The sequence below is a fragment of the Rhinatrema bivittatum genome, chromosome 16 (genome assembly GCF_901001135.1).
Source record: "Rhinatrema bivittatum chromosome 16, aRhiBiv1.1, whole genome shotgun sequence".
In the NCBI taxonomy this organism is placed as follows: domain Eukaryota; kingdom Metazoa; phylum Chordata; class Amphibia; order Gymnophiona; family Rhinatrematidae; genus Rhinatrema; species Rhinatrema bivittatum.
In genome coordinates this window covers 32,628,942-32,653,788 of record NC_042630.1, presented here as the reverse complement: position 1 = coordinate 32,653,788, position 24,847 = coordinate 32,628,942, and the positions used below count along the sequence as shown (strand labels likewise).

The following is a 24,847-nucleotide window of genomic DNA, read 5'->3' as shown; positions in this document are numbered from 1 at the left end:
ATACTGTCTATCCCCCATGTGGATTAATTTATTCCAAAGAGGATGATACCCATCACTGAGGGAAGGGGAAAACCTCCCAAACTGTTTATTCTTTTTTAAGGGGTTTGTTAAACCAGGGGGTAGTATTTTATTTGCAGAACTCAAGGGATCACCCAGTAGAATCCGTCTGCAAAACTCCCACACATTTTACTGCACTTATTTATTTTCAATTTGTTAATCACTTTGCCGAAAGCTAAAAAGACACCTGCAATTTACGAAGCCAACATTAAGAAAGCAGAAAACATAACCCACATAAAAATATAACAGCAGCAAAAGAAAACAAACCAGCGGGCAACACCTGCTAAAAAATGATCAGATCTAACTATTTCTTCAAACAAATAAACATCGAGGACAGTGAGATCAAAGGCAAAGCCAAATAATACTGGAGGGTAACCAGTCTCTCCTCGTTCAGCCCGGGAGCTCTCTCCTTAAAGAGCAGCCGCTGTGGGCCGACCGAAAGGGGGCGCGCCCTGCGCCTTTAAGTGGAGCCACACCTGGTCTGGTCCGGACAGGTTCCTAATGCAGGTGAACGGGAAGGGAGCAAGCGAGCCTGGGTGCAGAGAAAGAGAAGGAGCAGGGAAGGTAAGGGATCCTCGGCAAACCCACACAGAGGAGCAGCGTGGAAGTCCCTTACGATCTCTCTGCATCTTCGTTTTCCGAATAACTTTTTCTAATATAGCTCGGGGGGGGATCTGGCTCCAGCCTCCAGCCTCTACTTCCCTGTTGATGGTTCCTTGTGGCTGAGGTTCCGCTCTGCTCGGTGGGTTTCACCCTTCGGGTCCTGGAAGTAATCCCTTTATTTTCTTAGCCTGCTTAGATAGGTGGCCATAAGAGGGCCAACACTTTATTCCCCCCCCCTCCCCATGAAAGACGGGTTGGGCCAGGCTCTGCGGCAGGAGGAGGGCCTGATTGCTGGCCCTTGGGTGGAGGGACGGGCAGCCCAGCTGGCAAAGAGCCCCCTCTCTCAAGCTCGAGCCCTTCTCTGCCTCCTGAGCGGGCGATCACCAGGCAGGATCAAGAGGGAACTTCTGGGAGAAGGGGCAAACATCAAAATTCAAGCTTGGGGGAGTAAAGGAGGGAGACCCAGGGGCAAACATCAAAATTCAAGCTTGGGGGAGGGGACTATTTAAGGCAAGGGAGGGAGACCCGGCGACTAACAATGTGGAGGCAGGGGTGGGAGATACGGAGGAGGGGCTGAAGAGAACTAGGGTTTTTGAAAAAACAAACTTTTTTTGGGGGGTGGGGTTACTTTTTAATCAAACTAAAGTTCTTATGGTCAAATGTACTAAAGGTTTGTTTGTTTTTTGTCACTTTTTTTTAAACCTGAAATAAGTTTATTATGCTTTCAGTGTTACCCCCCCTGGAAGATCAGATTTGTATTTAAGCCAATTAATTCTTTCTGCTTTTGGAAGGGCAAATATTCCTCTCTCTTCCAGAGAGTCTCAACTCTTCCAAGAGGATACTCAGCTTCCAGGAGTTGGACTATCTTAGTATGTCCGTATTTCATGGGGTGCCTGTGTACCACCTGTCTATTTATTTATTTATTTAACACTTTTCTATACCGACCTTCATGAATAAATTCAAATCAAATCGATTTACATGTAACAAGGGGTAGAACATAATCAACGATTTAACAAGGAGAGCATTTCCTCCACAGGCTTACAGGAAAAATCCCCTCTGTACCAGGTTCTGCCCTCTGAGAGCCTCCCACAGACCGCTGTCTGTAGAGGGAATGGATTTTTGAAGGTGACAAGCTATGGTGAAATCTCTGTCTGGGACATCCTGGATACAATAGGGACCACTTTTTTTTAATTCGTTTATAATTGATTCTGGGCTCTTGATCAAAGTACTGAGATGATCACCAAAGCCTTTGATTTTCTTTTTTTACACTTTTTTTTTTTTGGCAGATGGATTACGGTGTCAGAAGACCAGAGTTACAAAGCATTACTTATAACAATTAGCAGCTGCCATAATACAAAATCGCAGCTATTTCCCCTCCCCCCCCACCCCCCCTTCTCTCTGCTATATATGGAATTCTTGAGAAAACCTTTGCTTAAATATTTTGCAGAAGAGGGGCTGGCCCCAGTGCTCGAGGGGGTAGGGGGCTGGTCAGGTCTGATTGTGCCTTGGAAGTGGTGGGTTCTGGGGCCTGGATCTGCTAATGGGGATCTTGTAGATGGGGAGGGCACCCCCCTTGGTTGAACAGATGGGGTGTCCTACCCCATCTCATGTATTTTGTGAATTCATAGGGCATCCCTAAACCAGGGTACCGTAAGCCAAGATGCATACAGCTTCAATGAATCCCTTCTCTTCCCCCCCCCCCCCCCCCAAAAAAAAAAAAAAAGCTTCTAGTCTGTGGGTAGCTGATGCTCAAGGAAGTGACATGATAACGTATTAGATGCCATTCTGGGTCAGACAAAGGGTCCATGGAGCCTACTATCCTGTCTCCAACAGTGGCCAATCCAAGTCATGGTGAGCAGGAGTAGCAGAAGACAATCTCTAGTCCTCGACCCGCAACCCCTCCTGATGGGGTCCCTGGAACATCCTTGTGTGGGAATTTGTGGAATCGCTGGCTGTTTAAATACATCCATTGCTGTTAAGATAATTCTCCCGTCGTCCACCCTCCCCCCGTGTTGCTTTGTTGGCCCAGCAGCAATGTTGCCTGTTGCCACGAATCCTGGGTTGGTTCTTTCCGTTTCCTGGCTCAGCCAGAGCTGGGGATGCCGCAGGGATGGGGCTCATGCCACCTGCAGGCAGGGAGTTCTTGCTCGTTGCACAATGGTGATTATCTAGTGGCTTGAATTTTGGGCCCACGCTCGGAAGGGAACTGTAGTCCTGCGGACCCCGATGGAAGACTGTCGCAGCCACAACTAGATGAGGTACACTGGGAGGAGATTTAAAATAAGAAGGGAACCCACCCCCCCCCCCTCCACCAGGCAGATGTGAATGAAGGTTCCCGGCACCAATATAAGCAGGTTCCAAGTCCAATTCTATACATACAAGTGTGAATGTTTATATGCAGGTTTTGAAAATAGAATTGGTGCATGCCTAATGCAACCCTCCCTGCTTAAGGGTTTCTTCTCCAGGAAGCACTTTTTTCCCTGTCATTTCCCTACTGAAACTTGTATACGAAAGGCAAACAAATCTGATCTTCCTACACTCCTGATGACTCAGCTCGTAGAATGCTGCTATTGGGTATTGCCTTCTAGTTTCCACTCACTCCCTATTTTCTCTCCCTTTCTGGCCTTAGGCTGAAAAAGGCAGTGACCGTCCCAGTGGTCAGAATGCTCAAAGCCCCACCGTGCTAGAGCCCCGCCAGCTGCCTCCACCAGGGGAAACCCGAACTTACTCAACGAGCCACGAAAAAACGACTTTCAGGGTCTTCACGCCCCCACCATGGCTGCTCTGCCCACTGAGAAGTCCCCTCTGAGTCCCACGCAAGCCAAGACTGTCAACTTCAGTGACCTTCAAGAGGAGAAAGTCCAGCAGGAAGACCAAGCCGACTGCGAAGACCAGACCCTACCGTGGGACAAAGCGGAGGATGCTGTCCTGAGTGATGATGCAAAGCTGGCCACCACCGCTTTTGGCAATGAGCCACCCGAATTGGCGAGAAGGCCAAGTTTGCTGGGAAACGGCAGGGACTTTTATCCTGTTTCCAATTTGTCTGACAGACTTCTTCCAGAAGGCGATGTGAGCCAAGTCATTGGCACCCAATGGGATGAAGAAGACAACCAGATGCCCGACGTCGCCAAGCAAGTGTTCGTCCCCCACGTCCAAGTCGCCGTTGGCAGCCAGGTTCTTGCTCAGAACCTGTGGAACCTGGATGGCGGGAGGAAGGACAAGAAAGCAGCAGAGGCCTACGAGCTGGAGGCATGCGGCACGGAGAGTCGCGACCCTGAGAAACAGGCCTTCCTCTCCCAGGACGGCCCCGGCGCCTGCCAGCACGAGCACCATGCCTGCCAGGCCACGAGGATGGCGTGGCCTGAGGAAGGCGAAGTCCCCCCGGGGCTCGGCTGCTGTGGCTGCAAGAACTGTGCCTCCGGGAGCCTGAAGGCCGTGGCCTCCTTCCTGGGGGCTGCCGTGGTCTTCCCCTGCTTACTGTACGGTGCCTATGTGTTCTTGCCTTTCGACGTCCCACTGATGCCAGGCATGAGCACCCGGCTGGTATACACCCTGCGCTGTGGGGTCTTCGCCACATTCCCCATTGTTATAGGTGAGCTATTGCTACCACTACTTTTTTTTAAAATATTCGTGTGGTGCTACAAGACAGACGCAGACAGGAGAGAGAGTTCCTGCTCCATGGGTCATACAGTCTAATCAGCAGATATTGAGGATGGAGGAGAGATTGCTTGAGTGGTTGTGGCATTTTGCTTTTTAAAGTCTGAGAGACGAGTCGGAGGGGTGAGTTGAAGGTTCAGGGATGACTGCGGGCCAAGCCCTGTTTGTTTTATTGAGGGATCTTAGTAAAAAGCTAACAATCTTCTCCCCCCTCCCCTCACCTTTTATTTATTATTTTATTGCTTTTGCTAAAGAGCTCCCCCCCCCCCCCCCAGTCAGTGTCGGCTGTGACCCTCCCTCTGGGCCCTCCTCCGTGGCTTTGAGCCACAGATCCGATGCCCAAGTTTAACCGCCTTTGGCCGCCTGTGTCTGTTTTTTCATTTGAGGGCTTTCCTTCCTCCTGCCAGGTCTGATCATCTACGGAGCTTCCTGCCTCTGCTTCTCCTCCACCGATCCGTTCCACCACCACCACGGGGAGAGCTTCGGGCGGGAGAGGGAGGTGGAACTCCACCGCCACTACGTCACCCAGTCCATCCAGCTGTTCGTCCTCTACTTCTTCAACATGGCGGTGCTGGCCACGTACCTTCCTCAGGAGACCCTGAAGCTCATCCCGTTGCTGACCGGGTTTTTTGCCCTCTCCCGGTAAGTTGTGCCCTCCCGCTTGCATTAGGGGGCTGAGTGTGGCAGCTGTGAAGCTTGGAGATTAGAGAGACTGGATCGCCTTGCACGGGGCTCATCTTGATCCCTGTACGGCTCCAGTCCCTTTTTAATTGCCCTTGAGCATCACCTGGGGAACCGATCCACGGGAAAAGGTGGGCATCCTCTGTCTCCTTTAAACCAGCCGGTGATGGTGCTCTATCTCGAGCCCGTGTCTCTCATGGCATGGGCCGTTGGCTGGCTGGGGCAGGCAGGCTGCGGACAAGTCTGGATTTCCAGCTATCCACCATGAATAATCGCAGGATGCATTTGTCTCTTGTCTTGCCTGCGAACAAGTTTAGTTTGTGACTGCAGCCTATGGTGAAACAGGTTCCTTCCCCCAAGCTGTCTTTTTGAGAATGGGCAGGGGTCATCTATGCGTTGGTGGGGCACGGGACATGCTGAAACCTCCGCAGAGAAATTCCTGTTCCTTTCTCCCACTGGTAAAATAACTTGAAGGGTCTCTGGATGGTGCCCGGGTTTATGCTGCCAGCTCACCTGTCTAGAACTCCGTGACATACGTTCTTGCCAGGACTGAAAGAGGAGATTCTCGCCTTCAATCCTTATGGGCCCCCCCTCGAACAGGTCTGCTTTTTCAGTCACCCACGTGTCTTCAGTGGGTTCACTCCCCCCCCCCCCCCCCCCCCATAGTGCGGTAACCTAGAAAACCCAGCCTGTTCTGGGAGGGCCCGAGGACCATAGCACGCCTGAATGACCTGAACTTTACCATAGCACCAGCTGTGCATGGAGACCAGACCTCTCTCTGCAGAGGAGGCTAAAAGGGTTGTCCTGTCCTGTCCATGTACAGTAGAGGAGGGGGAGGTTTTTCTGAACCTATAGCCAGGAGGAAGCTCACGCCATTGGTGTAGAGGGACATAGCGGCTGAGGAAAGCAGATTCCATGGTTTTGGTTTCTGTTGCTTGCGCTACCGTGTGACTGATGCATTTCTTGGTGCAAATAATAAAAGTTGTTACTGATCCTTGAGTGTCCGTAATCTCTCCTCTGCCCAGCGTGACTGTGTGTGTTAGAAATGTTATGGTGAAGCCTGGCTGCATTATTTGCAGCGTGAGTTGGCAGCGGTGTGATGGTTACACCTAGATCAAGCTGAGAGTGAGGAGTTGCTTACACAAGGCTACTGTATGTTTGGGCACACAGGAGCCTTCGAGGGTGATTGTGTAACCCTTGGTCAGGCGTAGGCTGGCTTTTATAATCATTTCTTTCGAAGCAGGTGTCCCAGACATGAGGCAGACTGAAAGCTACTCATCTGGCTGGGAAGGTTGGGTGTGGGAGCGTAGGCTTGCCAGTAAAGCTGAAGGTCGGCGGAGACCAGATGAGCCGGTCCCGCTTTCATGGCTATCTTTTCGGTGGTGGGGGGGCTGGTGTGATAACGAGCCTTGCCGTCAGGCCCTGCGCTGGTGGGCTGCTTGCCACTGTGGTGACCACAAACCTCACCAAGCTGTGGGAGAAGGGTCAGTGTAGGCAGGAAAGGGGGGAGATGGGTGGCCCTCCTGGCTCTCTCCTCCTGCTTCTGCTGGCCCTACCCTACGGTGCATAGGGCTCATCTTTACTCCTGTGCGAGGGGGGGGGCTCTTCCAGCCAGGGGCCCTGCTTCGGTTGCACGGTTCACACCTGCCTATGGATCCCTGGCCCTTTTTCGCTAGCGGGATAATGGCGCCTGCCACTTACTGGGTCGATCATTGGTTGTACGTATCCTGTGAGATCACTTAAGGAAGGGGGAAACCAGCCGTTCACTCCCTCTTCCAGGACTTGTGTTATGTCTGTCTTTCTTTTTTCTTCCTCTTTCAGGCTGATTTACTGGTTATCCTTTGCCGTGGGCAGAGCCTTCCGGGGTTTCGGCTACGGGCTGACCTTCCTGCCCCTCCTTGCCATGCTAGTGTGTAACTTGTATTTCATCTTCGTGGTGGAGCCGGACAAGATGTTCGCCGTGGAGGGTGGCGCCGCCTCCAAGGAGGAGAGCTCGGACGCAGCCCCCAAGCTCAGGATGTGGGGTTGAGGAGCGGCGGCATGTAGGACATTGACAGCAAGCAAGCTCTGTTCATTTATAACTGAGTAATATTGTTTTTTGTATATAATAAGAGATAAGTATGTGTTTGTAAAATGCCTTACTTTTTCTGCTTTATTTATTGTAACCGCCTCACTGTTTCTTTGGATCCATCCCTTCTCTCTATTGTGTTTTTTTTTTTCCTTCTGGCTCTGGCGTGGCACCAGACGTTTCCTCTCCGAGACCCTGCTATGTATAAGCTGAGCCTCTGCAGTGCTCTTTTTGTGGCTGGGCACAGGCTGGAAGGGGGTGGAGGGTGTTGGTCCTCCTGGGGGGGTGGGAGAGGATAGGAAAGTTCCTTCCATGCCCGGCGTGGGGCATGAAAAGTAGGTTTAATCTCCTATGGCAGGTCCTGACCTCTTTTTGCCTGTGCCTCTAATCTCTCAGCCACATCTTCTGTATGGGATGGTATGGCTGATGTTGCCACTGCGGGATAAGGAAGCCCTCAGTGCTGTCTCTCCCACTCCTTCTCTGTGTTTCTGTAAACTGACTGGATCCCCTGCCTCACTGGTCTATGTCCGTCCCCCCGTCCCCCCCCCCCCCCCCCAATAAAGAGAGAAATAAAACTGACCCAGTGCTGGTTTTACTGCAGCAGGGGCAAACCCATTCTCCATGCTCTCGCCCTACCTGGAGTGCAGGAGCGACAGCCTGGGCCCTCTAACCTGACTCTGCTGGAAGAAGCCCAGCCACGGTTATGTAACAAAAGGGGCACTTAAAAATGCATTCCATGGCTGGGCCTCTTCAGCCTAAGCTATGTCTCGTTCTTCCTGTTCCACCAGGCCAGCCCGGTTTCCATGGTCCGCTACTGCCAGAAATACTCCCTGTAAGGGTGGGGCATCCACCCAAGGGCAGCTGCTCTCTGTCCACTATTCCTCTGGTTTCACAAACCCCTATAGGGCAGCAGAGGCTTAAAACAACCTCCCTACGTGCTGGTCCGGCAAGGGCGTCTAGTCTATGAACCTCATAATGTAACGTGCCTCTTTACCAAAGCAGGAGCTGGCAAACTGTTATTATTTATAATACAGCTGGCAGTGGGGAGCCAGGAACCCAGAGGCTGCATTTGTTCTGTGACCCTGAGCCAATCCCCTAACCTCCCTCTGCTCTTAGGGGCAGGTACATCGGTACTTACTGCTGTGCAAATATCTTATAAAAAGAGGGCTTTTGTTGCAGCTTTGGCAGAAACTTGGCTTGGGGAATGTTTATGCCCTAGTCCTTGGCTGGGTCCTAGCACAGTCCCCTGCAAGCTGTTCGGTGATAGGCTCAATAAGTAGACGGGGGGGGGGAATTCTCCATTTTCAATAAACACAATTGGGCTTATGATCCTTGAAGGGAATGGCACTAGCTAGTATAGTAAATCATCACACTGGGAATCATAAAAACATAAACCCTATGAATCTACAACACTAATTATATCCCACATTGTATATTCAATATTTTTAATTTTTATACACACAACTCACATATTTTATAAAACATGTATTGATTATTGCATGTCCTCCCTCTACAAAAAAACCCACATTTATTACAAAAATATTGTCATTAATATATTACATTTCATACCTTAATCACTGTCACAGAATTTGTTACAACCACATTGTCCAACATTTATAATGCATACAAATCTCAACTAGAGTGGATCTGTCAATGTGATCAACCCCTTACAATTTTACACAAGTACAAAAAATGGACATGTAATCACCCATCACCCCGATAAGCACACACACCACAATCACACCTCATTCATTCATTCTAAAAACTTCATCCCATAAAAATCAAGAGCTGCTCGCATATCTTCATCGGGTGCACAAGATATTCTACTCCTTTCTTCAATGAAATTCACCCCTTCTTTAGCGATGTATAGGCCAGAGGGTGCCCTTCCATGGTTTAGCTTTTTCAGACTGCCCCGTTTTAATGTGAGGCTAAAACGCTGACATTTAAAACGCAACAGCGCATCGCAAAATGAGGGCCATGAAAGCTTTTTTTGTTTTGTTTTTTTTCTGGTCAGGCTTTGCCAACCTTTGCTCCTGAACTTCCACCCCAATGCTAGCCCGTTCCAGCGGTGCTGGGGGAAGGGGGCTTTCCTAGCGTGTAGCAGATGGACTCAGGACCAATGGGTATAGTGTGCTCCTGATAGCAGTTGGAGACTGAGACAGATTTCAATCTGACGTCAGTCCTAGTACATATACCCCTGCAGGAAGTGTAGCTCTTCAGTATTTCTCCATCTCCATAGTAGTTCAGGACTCTATGCAAGCTAGCACAGCATTAGAGTAAATTTTACCAAAGAAATCCAAATTAAGAAAAAATCTTACCTCTACAGACGAGCCCCGCTCTCCTGCAGTGACACCCGTTGGGTCCCTCCCCCAGTCGAGATTCCAGAGGTGATTTCTGCAATCCCTCGGAGGTGAGCCTCGGGCCGGCGGCCGACCCTCGGCGGGGACCTAGCCCCCGACATCGAGTGAGGCTGAGAGGCAGCGGGTGCAACCTCGAGCGCGGCGGTGAAGGTATTTTTCCCTCTCCCCCCGCAGCTGGAGACCACCTGGAACGAAACCGGGAAGAGCCGGGACAAGGTAAGGTAGAAATCTATTTAAAAGTCTCCGGTCTCCGAAGTTTGAGGAGACACACAGGTCGCCAGCCGGGACCAGTGCCACCGGGTTGATCGGCCCTAGCAGGGCTAGACCCCGGTCAGTTCTGAGGGTCCTGCCATGTGGAGACCCTCTGAGGTGGTCGCCATATTGTTCGTGTGGTCGCAGTCACCATATTGGCCCTGTCCGCCGTCTCGATCCGTGTGCACAGTCGAACTGTGTGCACAAATACCTTGTGCGCACAACGTCGCGTACACAAGTGCTGGGCGCACAAGCGAAGCGCATAGCCACGCGCTCACTGTGCTGGGCGCATAACTTCGACCCGTGCAGACAACAGCGCGCGCATTGCTCTGCACGAGCGCACTAAAACCTACGCATGCATCTTCAACGCACACCAGAGCGCACAACTGTATTGTACGCTCACAAGCCATGGCACCACCGGAAAATAAGCTCAAAGCTCAGGGCCTTTGCCCAGCATGCCACATTAGAGCTGCACAGCATGAGGAGGCCACCGCACTCTGTATACAGTGCAAAGAGGCCCTAGGGGACCCAACTCATGGCCCTCCCCAGCCGGTACCGGACCCCAGCCTCTCGAGCGGTACGCCGGACCTAGCATCACACAGCAGGAACCCCCCCCCTCAAAAGGGGCTCCCCAGGGACACGGTGCCTCCTAGTCTAGACCCAGCTTCTATCTCCTGGGTGGAATTCTTCAAAGGTCTGCATACCTTCGTCCACATGCGACCGGGGCCTCCTCCAAAGCGATCACAGACCTCAACATGCCAGGACCCTCTATGCCCAGGGAAGTGATCCCACCACCCAGAAGCCCCACCTTCGGGGACACAGACATCTCAGATGCGAAGTCAGAACTCCTGGAGGAAGGGGAACTCCCTCCGGGTCAGAACCCCATCGAACCATGAGACGCTTCTTCACCAAGGACGAACTTCCAGACCTGGTCACGCACAGCTTAAAAGAGCTTGCCATCCCGGGCACAAGTGCCTCGGGGGAACCTTAGCTGATCCCACTTTTGGAGGGACTCCGTCAGACCTCCCGTCATTTCCCACTATTACAAGCCATCCAGCAACTAATTGACCTGAAATGGGATGCCCCAGAAACCACGTTCAAAGGGGGCCTGGGCTCTGGCAGCCATGTACCCTCTGGACCCTGCCGCCAAAGATCTCCTGGCATGTCCAAAAGTGAATGCCATGGTCTGCGCGGTCTCGAAGCGCACTACTATCCCGGTGGAGGGAGGAGCAGCACTCAAGGATGCTCAAGACAGACGTCTGGAATCTATCCTTAAACAGTCCTTTGAAGTCTCCGCTATTTCTTTACAGATCGCGGCCTGCTGTGCCATGGTGACACGCGCCTGCTTAGCACAGACCAGGAACAACACTCCTGGGGAAGCCCTGGAACCAGCCGCATCATTCCTCGCGGACGCCGCTTCAGATCTGGTACACACGGCAGCTTAGAGGAGTCTCATCCGCCGTGGCAGCCAGAAGACAAATCTGGCTCCGATACTGGTCAGCCGACGCATCCTCCAAAACGAGACTCACAAGGATGCCTTTCAAAGGAACACTCCTGTTCAGAAACAAACTAGAGAAGCTAGCCAACAAATGGGGTGAGTCCCCACTACCGCAGCTACTGGAGGACAGGAATAAGAGAAACCAGCAACCCTTCCCCCAGACCTCCAGGGGCAGAGGATCACAGCGCTTCAACCCATATAGAAGCTCATATCAAGCGGCCCGCCCCACAGGCCGGAGCCAGTCCTTTCGGAACAAGCACAATAAAAGGGGAGCCAGCTCGGGCCCAGGACCCAGCCGCACCCCACAATGAAAATCAGCCGACCCATCCAAAGGAAGAAGCCATAGGGGGCAGACTGGCCCTATTCTACCAAAGATGGGTCAAGAGAACTTTGGACAAGTAGGTCCTGTCCATCATTCGAGAGGGATATTACCTGGATTTCCATCACCTCCCTCCGGACAAGTTTGTGGAATCCCCCTGCCACGACCCTTCCAAGAGAATGGCAGTGGAAGCTACACTGACCAGATTACTAGCCTTAGAGGCTATAATACCGGTGCCTCCACAACAAATAAATATTGGCCATTATTCCATCTATTTTATCGTTCCCAAGAAGGAAGGAATGTTCAGACCTATCCTGGACCTCAAGGCAGTCAACCGTCACCTGAAGATTCCTCACTTCCATATGGAAACCCTACGCTCGGTAATAAGGGCGATACAATCGGGAGAGTTCCTTACCTCCCTGGATCTGTCGGAAGCCTATCTACACATTCCAATCTATCAAGAGCATCAGCGTTTTCTATGCTTCTCGATCATGGACCGTCACTACCAGTTCCGGGCACTACCTTTCGGGTTAGCCACTGCACCCTGGTCGTTCACCAAGATCATAGTGGTGGTGGCAGCAACACTGAGGAAGGAAGGAATCTGCATGCACCCTTATCTAGACGATTGGCTGATCAGAGCGAAATCCTCAGAGGAAAGCCACCAGGCAACTAACAGAGTCAAAACTCTACTGGAGAGCCTTGGGTGGGTGGGGAACACAAACAAGAGCTGCCTGCAGCCTTCCCAATCTCTAGAATACCTGGGAGTCCGGTTCGACACCAAACAAGACAAGGTCATCCTGACACCGACAAGGAGATCAAAACTAATGACCCAGTTACGAACCCTGTTTAGCGAACTTCGCCCCACAGTATGGGATTACCTACAAGCTCTCAGCCTCATGGCATCCAAACTGGAAGTGGTCCCATGGGCACGGGCTCACATGAGACCCCTACAACGCTCACTACTATCACGATGGAATCCACTGTCCCAGAACTACACCGTACGGCTTCAGCTCCCGGACAGAGTTCGGGCCCAACTACGATGATGACTACAAGAAGCCAGGGAACGAGACTATCCTCCCCAACCTGGATCCTACTCACCATGGATGCCAGCCTACGAGGATGGGGAGCACACTGCCAGGAGCTAACTGCCCAAGGGCAATGGAACAAAGAAGAGTTGGGATGGAATATCAATCGCCTAGAAGCCCGGGCAGTCAGGCTAGCCTGCCTAAGGTTCGGTCACAGACTCCAAGGCAAAGCGGTCAGAGTAATGTCGGACAACGCCACAACAGTGGCCTACATCAACCATCAGGGAGAAACCAGAAGCCAACAGGTGTCTCTGGAAATAGACCCCCTACTGTCAAGGGCGGAAGTGAATCTCAAGAGATCTCGGCTGTCCACATTGCCGGGAAAGACAATGTCGCAGCGGACTACCTCAGCAGAGAGAATCTAGATCCAGGACAATGGAAACTGTCAACCACAGCATTCCAATTGATAGTAAACCGTTGGGGAACACCAACCATGGACATCCTGGCAAGCCAGTCCAACGCCCAGGTACCCAGTTTCTTCAGCTGCAGGCGGGAACCCCAGTCCCAGGGAATCGATGCCCTGGTACAGACCTGGCCACAGGAGACTCTTATATACCTTCCCTGCCGTGGCCGCTATTGGGCGCGTTCATCCACAAGATAGAACACCACAGGGGGCCAGTACTAGTGGCCCCGGACTGGCCAAGAAGACCATGGTACGCAGACATGCGAAGACTGCTGGCAGGGAACCCCCTGCCGCTACCTCCACGCAGAGACCTGCTCCAACAGGGACTGATCCTCGATGAGGATCCAGCTCGATTCTCTCTTACGGTCTGGCCATTGAGAGGGCTCGCCTAAGGAGGAGAGGATACTCGGGGCAGTAATTGACACCCTACTCCGAGCACGTAAGTTCTCCACATCCCTAACATACATAAGGATTTGGAGAGTATTCGAATCCTGGTGCAAGGACCACGACATCATACCACACTCAGTCAAAATTCCTGCAATTTTGGAATTCCTACAGAACGGACTACAGAAGGGATTGTCCGTCAAATCCATCAAGGTACAGATGGCCGCATTGTCATGCTGCGGAACCAAGAGCGAGAGCGGCAGCATAGCCTCTCACCCGGATGTCTCCCGCTTCCTGAAAGGAGTCAAGCACATCCAACCACCCCTAAAGTGGCCGGTGCCTCTTTGGAACCTTAACCTGGTCCTAGATTTCTTAGCAGGAACCTCCTTCAGACCTCTCCGTGGCCTGTCTCTCCGACTATTAACATTGAAGACAGCCTTCCTGCTGGCAGTCTGTTCAGCCCGTCGTATATCCGAGCTGCAAGCACTGTCCTGCCGGGAGCCGTTCCTCAGACTCACCCCGGGAACCATCCAGTTACGCACAGTTCCGTCGTTCCTCCCCAAAGTGGTGTCTCACTTCCATCTCAACCAAACCATCTCGCTGCCATCGCCAGATGAGCATAAGAATTCGGAAGAGGCTCGAAGTCTACGCCATCTGAACATCTGCGGGTGACAGGGTGGCGACATGGTCCTCCATCCACACCTTCTCCAGGTTCTACCGCCTGGATGTTCAGGCTCGGGACACAGCATTAGCAAGGGCAGTACTAAGTGGGTCACAGGCAGCCTCCCACCTGGTTCAGGAGAAGCTTCTATCCATCCCATTGGTCCTGAGTCCATCTGCTACACACTAGGAAATGAAGAAATTACTTACCTGGTAATTTTGTTTTCCTTAGTGTAGACAGATGGACTCAGCATCCCACCCATGGCTGCCGTTACTCATGGAACTCTCGGGGGACATCCCCCGGGAGCGAGTGATTCAAGGGTAAGCCATGCTTTCCTTCATCTAGGACACCCATCCTACCGGGGGTCGACGCTTCTCGGTTGAGGGCACTGGCAGTCTCCAGCTATAGCCAATTCAACCAGTTCAAATTAATCAAGTTAACCAAGTTATAAAGTTAATCAAGTTGTTCAGTCACACATATATCCACAATAGCTTTTCGAAGAGAATACTGAAGAGCTGCACTTCCTGCAGGGGTATATGTACTAGGGCTGACGTCAGATTGAAATCTGATCCGTCTCCAACTGCTATCAGGAGTACACTGTACCCATTGGTCCTGAGTCCATCTGTCTACACTAAGGAAAACGAAATTATCAGGTAAGTAATTTCTCCATTGTAATACAGCTGCTGAAGCCTTCCGTTGCATCTCTTCTTTTGCTTTGTCCCGGCATCACAGTGACCAGTGCCCGCTCTGTACTTTTGACCAGTCAGAAGGACATGCTGTTGCGTGACGTCCATGACTCTTCCCTACTTCATGTGGTGGCTTCCTTCCAATGCATGGGGCATTGTGGGGGGAGGGGGGTTCCCGGAGCCAGTCCTGGAGGAGAACCTTTACGGTGCGGGGGCTGAATGTTCTGTGTAAGAGTCGGGTCTGTTGGGGGGGGGGGGGGGGTGTGTCTGGAACCAAGCATTGTCTAGATGTCTTGTTGCTGGGCTCTTTATTGTTCCTTATTACAACCTACGGCGCTAGGCCCTGGAAGTGGCCAAGAGGATATTTAAATAAGGCACGGGTGGGAATAAAGTATGGGCAAGCTCTTTTTGGATTCTTGCCCCCAGGTTGTGCTGACATGGCAATTCCAGCTGTTTGTGACAGCAGCAGCCCAACTTTGCCTGTCCTAAAAGGCATGATGAGCCTTGGGCCTAGTTTACAGAGGAAGATACTATTCTACCCTACAAGGAGGTTAGAAGATAATTAGAAACTGGCAGCGAGAAGGGGGTAAATGAAACACAATCACACAAACCCCTGCCAGTTGTTGTTTCCCACGGGTTTGTGGTCAGCTGTATTTCTGACACAGGTATGACCCCAGCGGGTTATTTCTTTTTTTGGGCAGAAAATATGATTCAAGCACACAAAATATGCTTTCTGCGCAGAAAGCAACTTTTGTGCGCATAGAGCATTTTGTATGCACATAAAACATGCTTTTCTGTTGTTTATTATAAAGCATTCCGTGGATAAAACGCACCTGAAATTCTTGCCTTTGCCCATATATCCAGCGCTAGTGTGCATCTTTTAATCTACATGTGACACAAGAGTAAAATCTTCAGTGCTAAGAAAACCTGAGTTAAGCAGCGTGCCTCTCTGCATTGGGGGGGGGGGGGGGGAGAGTAATAACTAAAGCCTTCATTTGCATGTGATTTGCATGCGAGGGTGGTAAGTAGTGCTAGGCACTCATTTTTGGCACCCAAAACTCCTCACTGCATCCGGAGTAAAGTTGGTACACAAACAAATGCGTGCCCAAGTGCGGATTTAAAGCGAGCGTGCCTCCTCACATCGGACCCCGCAGTTAGCTAAGCAATCCCTTTTCCAGATTACATCCCAGCAGACTTTGCCCTTTGGCATCTCTGTACCTGCTCTGCTTTTCTCGGGGGAAATCATTAAGAATAGCAGATCTTTGTCTGCAAAGGTAAGGTTGGTGCAGAATCCAGGACTGGCTCAGCTTCTAACCTGGGGTGGATGGAAATATTTATTCACCTTTGCCGGGGTGGGGGTGGAGTCAGAGCTACAGCTCCCTGCATGCAGCCAGCGAAAGCCAGGAGTGGATCAACCTGTTCCCTTGACCTGGGATGAGGCGGCCCATCCTATAGAACAGGGGTGGCCAGCTCCAGTCCTACAAAGTCACAAACAGGCCTGGTGTTCAGGATATCCCCGGATGAAACGTGCCCTAGATAGATCTGCATGCACTGCCTCCATGGGATGCAAATCTGCCTCATGCATATTTATTACGGATATCCTGAAAACGTGGTCAGTTTGGGGCACTTGAGGACTGGAGGTGGCCACCGTTTGTCTTTGTCGATTTAAGAATTAGGAAATGGCTTGCTCCGGGTCCCTGGAGAGGTGGCATGATGACCTCACGCTCAACACCCAGGATTGGAGAGAAAAAAAAAGGAAGAAATGCGGGCTTCCTGGTTGCCTTTCAGTGTGGGCCGTCACAGGTCCGGCTCCTCCTCCTCCTCTTCCTGCTGCTTCTCTCCCTTGTGACTGATCCCCCTGCCATGGCTTCTGAGAGGACCCAGTGCAGGCGGAAGCGCTGCCTCTTTAGGAGGGCTTTCTGCCGCTTCAGGACCTGCCAGCGGAAGCCCCGAGCCGGCTGCCCTGGGGCTTACGGTGAGGGGAAGGCGACGCGGGGTGGGGAGAAAGCACAAGGCATTAACCGCGGCCACTGGACCTTTGCAAGCCATCGTCCAAAAAAAAAAAAAAAAAAAAGCAGGACCGCTGCCTCGACCCGGGTCAACCCGGGACCTGGGGGCGCCCCGTTGCATGTGTGGACCTGTAGTTTGCATTCGCCCCTCCCCAGCTGATCAGCTAAAGGCAAGATCTGGAAGCTGGAGCCACCATAGCGGGCGGTGGGGGGGGGGCGACCCCATGACCATGGGAATAAACCATCGGGCGCCTTCATGCGAGCACTGAGGCAAAAGCAGGGCTCGATCGGCCTCTCCGGCTGACCCTGCTCGGAAGGTCTCCGTGAACCTGAAGCTGCGGTCCTCGGAAGATAGGACCCCTTTTGAAACATAGAATTTCTCTAGAGCTCCCAGAGGTGCGCGGCGCTGTGCAGACAGGCAGAAGGGACAGACCCTGCTCCCTTGAGCTTACAGGCAAGGCCTAAGGAAAGGGGCATCCCTCCCTGGCCTGGAACGCTCGGGGGGGGGGGGCAGCTTGTGCTTGCTTTGGGTGCTGTCCTTCCTGGCATAGGTGGCAGGGGCCGACTGGGGCGAGGCGCTCTCCTCCCTTGGAAGACCACGAGTGCCCTGGAAGGCCCAGCTGGAGGAGTGGGGAAGGTTGCTTTCCCGGGTGCTGCTTGCGTGCTATGCTGTCCTTCTTTCCTAAAGTCGTAGGACTGGTTTTTCTTCACTTTTGTTCAGAGCTGGAAGGGGAAATTAGCTGGGTGTGTGTGTGTGTGTGTACGGGGGCAGCAGTGTTGGACAGCTCTGAGGTTCTCAGTTTTTTTTTTTTCAAGTTTACTGGCTGGATTGGTGGGAGATCCTTACAAGGGATCACTGATGATGGTGGTAGGCTCCAAATCCCACCATTGCTCCTTGTCACTTTACCTTCCGTTGCCTCAGGTACACAATTAGATCGTGAGCCCTGTGGGGATAGGGAAATGCCTCCAGTACACTTTGACGTGTGGAAAAGTGGAATCTAAAAATCTAATAAGTATAGGAGGGGGAGAGGTGAGCGTTATGGGACACTTAAAACTGTGTTCTGGTAACCATGCTCATCCTTTGCGGGCTGTGATGGCGTTTATTGAAGCAAGGCCAGAATTATCCATGTATAACGTACGTGGTCTTTCCAGGTTACATGGCCTCTCCTTCTGGTGAGGCTGCTGGGGGTCCCGGGGACGTCTTGAAATGAAAGGGTCACTGCGTGTTTTGTAGGGGCTGCTATAGCAGAACAGCGAAAGTTCGCCTAGATCTCCAGTCTGCCGCGGCACTCCCGCCCCGCAACGTGGGAGCCGGCTTTTCTAAATGACTGGGGGGGGGGGGGGGGTGCTAAACCGTATACAAATTACTCCCTCCCCAGACACAGTGGAAGCGTTTGCTCAGTACTGGCTCAGCCACCCACCCAAGCCCTGCGTATGGGACAAAATGAGACCTTTCCGAGGCTTGCCCCCCCCCCCCCGGGAAGTAACTGCTGTGGTCTGGAAGGGAGGGATGGATTTCTCACCCCCAACTGAAGAGACTACAGAGAGCTCTATGGACTTTTTCAGATTTTTTAACCCATGCTTTACTGGCAGGAGATGCAGGAACCAGACAAATTGGATATGGGTGCCACTAAGCGTCCCTCACCACACCATTGCTAGTTTTTACTTCTTTTAGACGTAGCTCACGCCTTTGCAATGGTAGCTCAAAGTTCAGGAGGTAGGTCCCTGCCCCAGTGGGCTTACAAAGCTTAACTCTGTACCTGAGTCAATGGAGGGTAATAAGGAGCATTAGGAGGGATTCAAACCCTGCCTTCCCTGGTTCGGGACCCACTGCTGTAACCACTAGGCTATTGTAACTCTCGAGTGACGGCTATGAAAGGTTTATGACTCTGGCCGGGGCTGTAGTCCTCTTTCCTGCTACCACAGTCTTCGTGTGTATGGCAAGAATGAGTTTCAGAGTTTTTTTGGGCCCCTGCACGTTCGGCTTGGCTCTGCCCTGTAATGAACTGGGACAGCTTATCTTTGCTTCTCTCCCTCAGAAATCGGGGCAGACTCATCCCAGGACCTGGTGGGACGCTGGGTTTCGCTTGACACAATTCCCGGTGAAGTAGACTCCCAGCGAGCTCCCCATGACAAAATGGATGCGTGTCTGGACGAGAGCAGAGATGCCAGGACGGAGTCTCCGCTCACCGCAGGCAAGTGCCGGGACCAGGTGGCTTCCAGGTCTGATTTTCAGGAGCGGAACAAATCTTTGATACGTGTTCTCTCCTTCCTCTAGGTCATCAGCTGAACGGGATGGGAGGACTGGCAGAAGATTCCCTGCACCTGTATTTAAACAGAATGGGAACTCCGTTTATGGGTGCGGACTTGTCTTCCGTCTCACTGCCTCAGGTGCCCGTGGTGGCCATCCCTCACCCACGGGCTTCCTGGCCTCCGTCGCCAAGTGAATCCAGCATGGGTGAGATTTCTACCTGTGTTTTCCCACTCACAACATCGTTCCTAGGTTTTCTGATTTTGACGTGGTGGTCTCAGGCAGATGACCCCCCTTCCTTTTCAGTGCACTCCCGCACGTCCGGTGATGAAGTTTTGTATTGGAGTTCCTAAAATTAGTATTCCCTCACCAGATGGCTCCAGGTCATCAGGGACAGGCTGAAATGGTCCTGGTTTCAGCCCCAGTGCATCTGTGGGACTTGTAGTTCCCCTCTTTCTGATGATCTTAAGGTGGCCAAACTGGTGGATAAAGTGACAGTAAAAGCCAGAAAGATGCTTGGCTGCATAAGAGGAGGAATGGTCAGCAGAAAAAGGGAGGTGATATTGCCCCTGTATAGCTCCCTGGTGAGACCTCACTGGGAATACTGTGCACAATTCTGGAGACCGCACCTGCAAAGGGATATAAACAGGATGGAGTCGGATCAGAAGGTGGAGGCTAAAATGGTCAATGGTCTTCGTTCTAAAGCATATGGGGATAGACAAAGATCTAAACATGTGTACCCTGGAGGAAGGGGGCAATATCATAGAGACACTTCCCTGCACAGGGGGTGAGACTCTTTCAATAAAAAGGAGACTCTAGAATGAGGAGTCATGCAATGAGTTTGAAAGGGGGTAGTCTGGGGAGTAATATTAGGAAATATTTCTTTACAGAGAGGGTGATGGATGCATGAACGGCCTCCCAGTGGAGGTGGTGGAGACAAGGACAGTATCTGAATTCAAGCAAGCATGGGATAAATACAGGGGATCTCTGAGGCAGTGGGAGGGATTGTAGAGATGGGCAGACTGGATAGGCCATATGGTCCTTTTCTGCTGTCATGGTTCCATATGTCTCTCTCTCTCTCTAATGTGCAACGTTTGTGTATTGGTTACTGCTCCAACCACCATCTGAGACATTTAAAGATTGACTTTGTTTCCTTAGGGTGCACTTTTCGTAGCTCACCGGAAACTGCACCTCAATTACTTCAACTGAAGACAAAAAATATCCTAAAAATGACTTTCTCATGGGCTGCATAGATGGCAATTTTCTGCGCATTTCACCTAAATAAAAATGTTGTTTACGTGCACAGACAGCGTCTGCCTGTGTAAAAGTGAGCCCCGCTGTCTGCTTTCAGCAGCTCAGGAAAGGTGTGACCCCGGGGACGTAGCTTCCCCCATCTCTCTCCATGGGTCCTCGCCCTAGTTTCCCTGAGAAAAGCAGAAACGAAAGGTCCCTGTATGCACTGGGGCAGAACAGGGAGCAGCTCCACCTGTGCCTCGGGTCTTGGGTGGGTGTGTGGGGGGGTGCTCTGCCATTATTTAAAGACTGGTCAATGGGATTGAGGGAGGGGGGAGGTGAGCGGCTTCCCCGCCGATCGAGGCTAAGGCAATGCGCTTGAAATGTTTTCAGAGATGGATCTGGCCGCGGACGTGGATCCGGAGACGGGAGAGCGGGCCATGGGATAAGCCCGGGCGGAGCGGCGCACCCGGAAATCCGGCAGCCACCGTCTTCCGAGACCTCCTTCGCCTCCTCGCTGCCGCGCGCCTGGAAGTGGGACCCCCACGGAGGAAAGGCTCGTTCTGGCGGTGTGAAGCGACAGAGAGGGGGGATAAGAGAGAGAGAGAGAGAGAGAGAGAGCCCTTTTCCTGCTGGGACCTGCCGACGGCCGCACTCCCGCTCTCTCTCGTTTTTAGCTGTGGTCGGCGGGGCAGTAATGGCGATGTACCCGCCATTACGCTGTTCTGCCACGCCTGCCTTACACATAGCCCCCCCCCCCCCCCGACATCTGCGGGAAAGGATTTTGTGTTATGCTTTTTTTTTTTTTCCCCCCCTCCCCCAAGGCCTCGCGTCTTCTCTTCCGGTTTCCTGCGGGGAGCCGTCGTGCTTGGCGTCCAGCAGCCCGCTCCCCTGGTTTTTCTCCCCTCTCGTATCCAGGAGGACTGTTACAGCGACCCCTGCTGTCGCCAGCAGCGGGACCCCTCCACCTTCCCTTCGAGATGACTCAGTTACTGCTGCTGGGAATGTAGCTTTCAAAGATCTGTCTGCATTTTCTCTGTAATAAATGTCGTTGGTCTCTGGTTATATTATTAGCATTGCCACCTCACCCCGCGTGAACTGAACAGGCTGGATCCCGTCCCCCTGGTTTTGCCCCATTGCATGCAGGGACTTGTAGTTCTGATTTTCTTAGGGAACTCAATGGGAAAAATCCAAATGGCGACTCCCTGTATGCAACGGCAGCAAAGCTGGGGCTGGCTCTGCCTGTTTGGTTGAGGTGAGAGCCCGAACTGCAGTCCTCAGACAATGACTAAGCTAGCAGATACAGCAAGAACCCATGCAGGGCTTCCCATTCCATTGTCTCACTGCAGTATTTAGTATTTTAGATAAAAATGGATGCAGTGTAGCTTAATAACATAAGGACAGACATGCTGGGTCAGACCATAGTCCATCAAGCCCAGCATCCTGTCTCGACAGTGACCAGTCCAGGTGGCAAGTAGCCAGCAGCTCCCAGGGATAGCAAATGGCTTTATGTACCCGTTCCACCCCCTCTTGATTTTATAAACTTCCCCCCTCTCTTTTCCAAGCCGAAGAGCTCCATCTGCGTTGCCTCTGATCATAGGAGAGCCCTCCATCCCTTTATCAGTTTTGTCTCCCTCCTCTGCACCTTTCCTAGTTCTGTTCTGTCCTTCGAGAGATGGGGGGGGGGTGACCAGAACTGCACCCAGTACTGGAGCTGCAGTCGCACCGTGGCTCACTACAGAGGCAATGTCCCGTCTCCTTTTTTTATTCTCCATTCCTCTTCTGCATCGCTGCTGAAATCTTCCAGCTGGGAGGGAAAGGTCTGACTTTTATAGGGAGTTTTAACCCTCTCCCCACCTGCTTGGAGATTTGTAAGAGCCAGCTGGTATCCACCCATCCTTTTATAGATGTATAGAGGGTACAAATGGGGGTGGGAGTGGGGAGAGAGGGGCAGGGCAAACAGAGCAGGCACCTCCGTTCCACCAGCACCGGTAGAAAAGAGCTGCCTGCTGGTTCATAATCTATTTTTATATTTTAAACCAAACAGCCTGCTCCAGTCCTCGCTCTGTCCCATCGCACGCAAAGGCTTTTGTTCCCTGGGCTTTTCACGCCGGCTGGGGGGAGAAGGGGCACGCCCAGGGTCCTGGATCCATTCCGCAAACCCTACCCAGGGACACCTGCAGACAAAGGGGGCTAGCTTGGTAACCTTATGCCACACTGGCTGCTAGCCAGTTCTTTCAGCCATGCTGTGCTGGCATTAATCCAGGGCAGGAGCAGGTTCTGAAAGGACAAATTGTTAAAAGAAAAACCAAAGAACGTCCTGTGTATACACAAAGTGTTTGCGTTGTTACCTATAAAAAAATATTACATGTACCAAATCCCAGGTTGGGTTATGTTTTTTAATAAGCTGCTGCGCCTGTACATCGAGAATCAACAGCCCTGAGCCTCTCCCAGTGTAATTCTTGCTGTGTCGGGTCTGATTTCTCATAGTAACATAGTAATGAGGGCAGAAAAATACCTCTGCTGCTGAAATCTTTTGCGACTGAAGGCGTTTAATCCCTTCTGTAACCCGTGACCCAGGTGTGCCTGGGGTTGAAAAGATCTGCACTGCACACCCTGCAGAAACAGGCTGGCTGTTCCTGAGCACAGGGAGGTGTAGTAGAGGTGAGCACAGGAGACTCGAACAAGGCTTTGTTACAGCATGTCAGTTCATTTGATGATTAAAACATTAATTAGGACCCCCGTCTTTTCCTGTTGCCAAGGTGGTATTTGAAAAGCGCCTTCTGCAAGGCTGCTGCCTTCGTGAGGGAGCAAATGTGGGGTGCTGCTGTGCTACCCCACAAGGGGCCCCGTGCTGGCAACGCACTGCGCCACGTAGTGCAGGAATACAGCACAGGCAGCTGACGAGTGGATCTTCATCAGAACCCCAGGCAGGGGAATCACACATACGTGTAAAGCATGAATACAGCACCGATGGCTGAAGAGCAGATCTGCACCAAAGCTCCATGCAGGCATCACACTGATTATATTTAAATCATGAACACAGCACAGACAACTGAAGAGCAGATCTTCACCAGAGTTCCATGCACAAATCACATTGATTGACACAAAATACAAACAACACAGAGCATGGTTTGGGTTAAAAAAATACAATTAGTCAGAAGACACAGTAAATTTCAGCAGAAAAGATGGACACAGGCAATCTGCGCCGTTGCTTAGTGCACATACTCAGGTTGCATCCTGGCTGTCGGACACAGAGCATGCACACCAGCAAGGTATCTTGCCCGATCCAGGACAATCCTGGTCTTCTCCCTTAGTATTCCACCCTCATGCATAGAAGATCCTCCCCTCAGTTCAATATCAGATCTCACCACATTTCTAACCATAAGGCCCTGTAATCTAAATAGCCAGCAAAAGTAACAGATGTATTCTCCAAACATCCATCCCTTCTAGACACGACCATAATAAGATATGCTCAGCTTTTAATCCAAAATTTCAAAGTGGAAAAACACAAGAAATACATCAGCAGCAGTCCTGCGCTACTGGACTTCATCATTACTATCGAAAGAAGAAGCAACACCGCCAAGCACTGAAAGTTCTGCTTTCAGTCACCACACAAACAAGGCTCATTCAAAGCAAGGGCTTATGCCAATGATTACAGACTACTGCAATGCCCTCCTATTGGGTCTCCCCGCCTCTACCACCAAACCCTGCTCCAGAACGTGGCCGCCAGAATCCTGATAAACACCAATCGAGGAGATCACGTCACACCCATCCTCAGGAATCTACACTGGCTCCCCCCCCCCCCCCATAAGCTTCAGAATCCTACATAAGTCCCTCACCATTATTCACAAGCCCTTACACAATCAGCACTCACTCGACCTTCAGATCCCGCTAAGACTGCACACTTCCATAAGACCTATAAGAGAGGCTTATAAAGGGACCCTGCACACCCCCACCACTCGTACATCCACCAGAGAAGGAGCCTTCTCAAGAGCGGGGCCAGCCAGCTGGAATACCATGCCTCCAGACCTCAGACAGGAACCCTGCCTGGTGACCTTTAGGAAAAAACTCAAGACCTGGCTGTTCCAACAAGCCTTCCCATAGCCCTTTCCCCTCCTCTCCCTACCCCTTCCCCCCTCCTAACTCCTTGATCCTAGAAAGTCCTCCTTCACCCCCTGCTAATCCTCCCCCCAGTACTGTCACAGCCCCGCGTTGTTAGCCAGTTTCATGATTATATATATATTTAAGAGTGCCTTATTTCCGACCCAATGCACTTCCAGTAGAGCCTCGTTAAGTTTACAGCGTTATTCCTCTGGCTCCCGCACATCTCTGTTTCCAAGTTCGCATAATCTTGTTTTATTGTAACTTTTCTTCCTCTTCAATATTATTGTTACAACCCCCCTGTTTCCTTGTGAACCAGTATATGATTATGATTTGTATCATGAATGTCGGTATAGAAAAGAGTTAAATAAAATAAATAAAGGCAAATATTCTCTTTTACATAAGAAGCTGTTTCTCCATTGATTTCCCCTTGTGCCTTTCCTCAACACATCCCCCCCCTTACTGAGCCTTTCTTGGAGGGAGGTGCAGCCAAGTGGACCTCCCTGGCAGGGTCAGAATCAGATCCACCAAAAAAG

At 51.6% G+C, this 24,847-nt stretch overlaps 2 protein-coding genes across 4 annotated transcripts; both read left to right on the top strand.

Annotated features, from left to right (window-relative positions):
• Window positions 1-485: 485 nt before the first annotated feature.
• On the top strand, window positions 486-8,536 carry TMEM79 (transmembrane protein 79). Of its 3 annotated transcripts, none has more exons than XM_029581479.1 (4): window positions 486-621; window positions 3,290-4,252; window positions 4,725-4,959; window positions 6,820-8,536. In XM_029581479.1, exons 2-4 carry the CDS (start codon window positions 3,436-3,438, stop codon window positions 7,025-7,027), a joined length of 1,260 nt encoding a protein of 419 aa, XP_029437339.1. In that variant the 5' UTR covers window positions 486-621; window positions 3,290-3,435; the 3' UTR covers window positions 7,028-8,536. The 3 variants fall into 3 exon arrangements, with proteins under 3 accessions (XP_029437339.1, XP_029437340.1, XP_029437341.1); XM_029581480.1 differs by lacking the exon at window positions 486-621 and adding an exon at window positions 652-799; XM_029581481.1 differs by lacking the exon at window positions 486-621 and adding an exon at window positions 1,308-1,330.
• Window positions 8,537-16,412: 7,876 nt separating this feature from the next.
• Window positions 16,413-24,715, top strand: LOC115078156. Its single transcript, XM_029580863.1, has 4 exons — window positions 16,413-16,689; window positions 18,763-18,918; window positions 19,002-19,181; window positions 20,601-24,715. The coding sequence occupies exons 1-4, from the start codon at window positions 16,425-16,427 to the stop codon at window positions 20,654-20,656; spliced, it is 657 nt and encodes a 218-aa protein (XP_029436723.1). The 5' UTR covers window positions 16,413-16,424; the 3' UTR covers window positions 20,657-24,715.
• Window positions 24,716-24,847: the final 132 nt, after the last annotated feature.

Bases quoted from the DNA above. Each gene is read 5' to 3' on its own strand.
- TMEM79 (XM_029581479.1), top strand. From the start codon at position 3,436: ATGGCTGCTCTGCCCACTGAGAAGTCCCCTCTGAGTCCCACGCAAGCC. The intron at 4,253-4,724 runs GTGAGCTATTGC...TCCTCCTGCCAG, and splicing joins CACATTCCCCATTGTTATAG to GTCTGATCATCTACGGAGCT. The intron at 4,960-6,819 runs GTAAGTTGTGCC...TTCCTCTTTCAG, and splicing joins GGGTTTTTTGCCCTCTCCCG to GCTGATTTACTGGTTATCCT.
- LOC115078156 (XM_029580863.1), top strand. From the start codon at position 16,425: ATGATGACCTCACGCTCAACACCCAGGATTGGAGAGAAAAAAAAAGGA. The intron at 16,690-18,762 runs GTGAGGGGAAGG...TCTCTCCCTCAG, and splicing joins CGGCTGCCCTGGGGCTTACG to AAATCGGGGCAGACTCATCC. The intron at 18,919-19,001 runs GCAAGTGCCGGG...TCCTTCCTCTAG, and splicing joins GGAGTCTCCGCTCACCGCAG to GTCATCAGCTGAACGGGATG.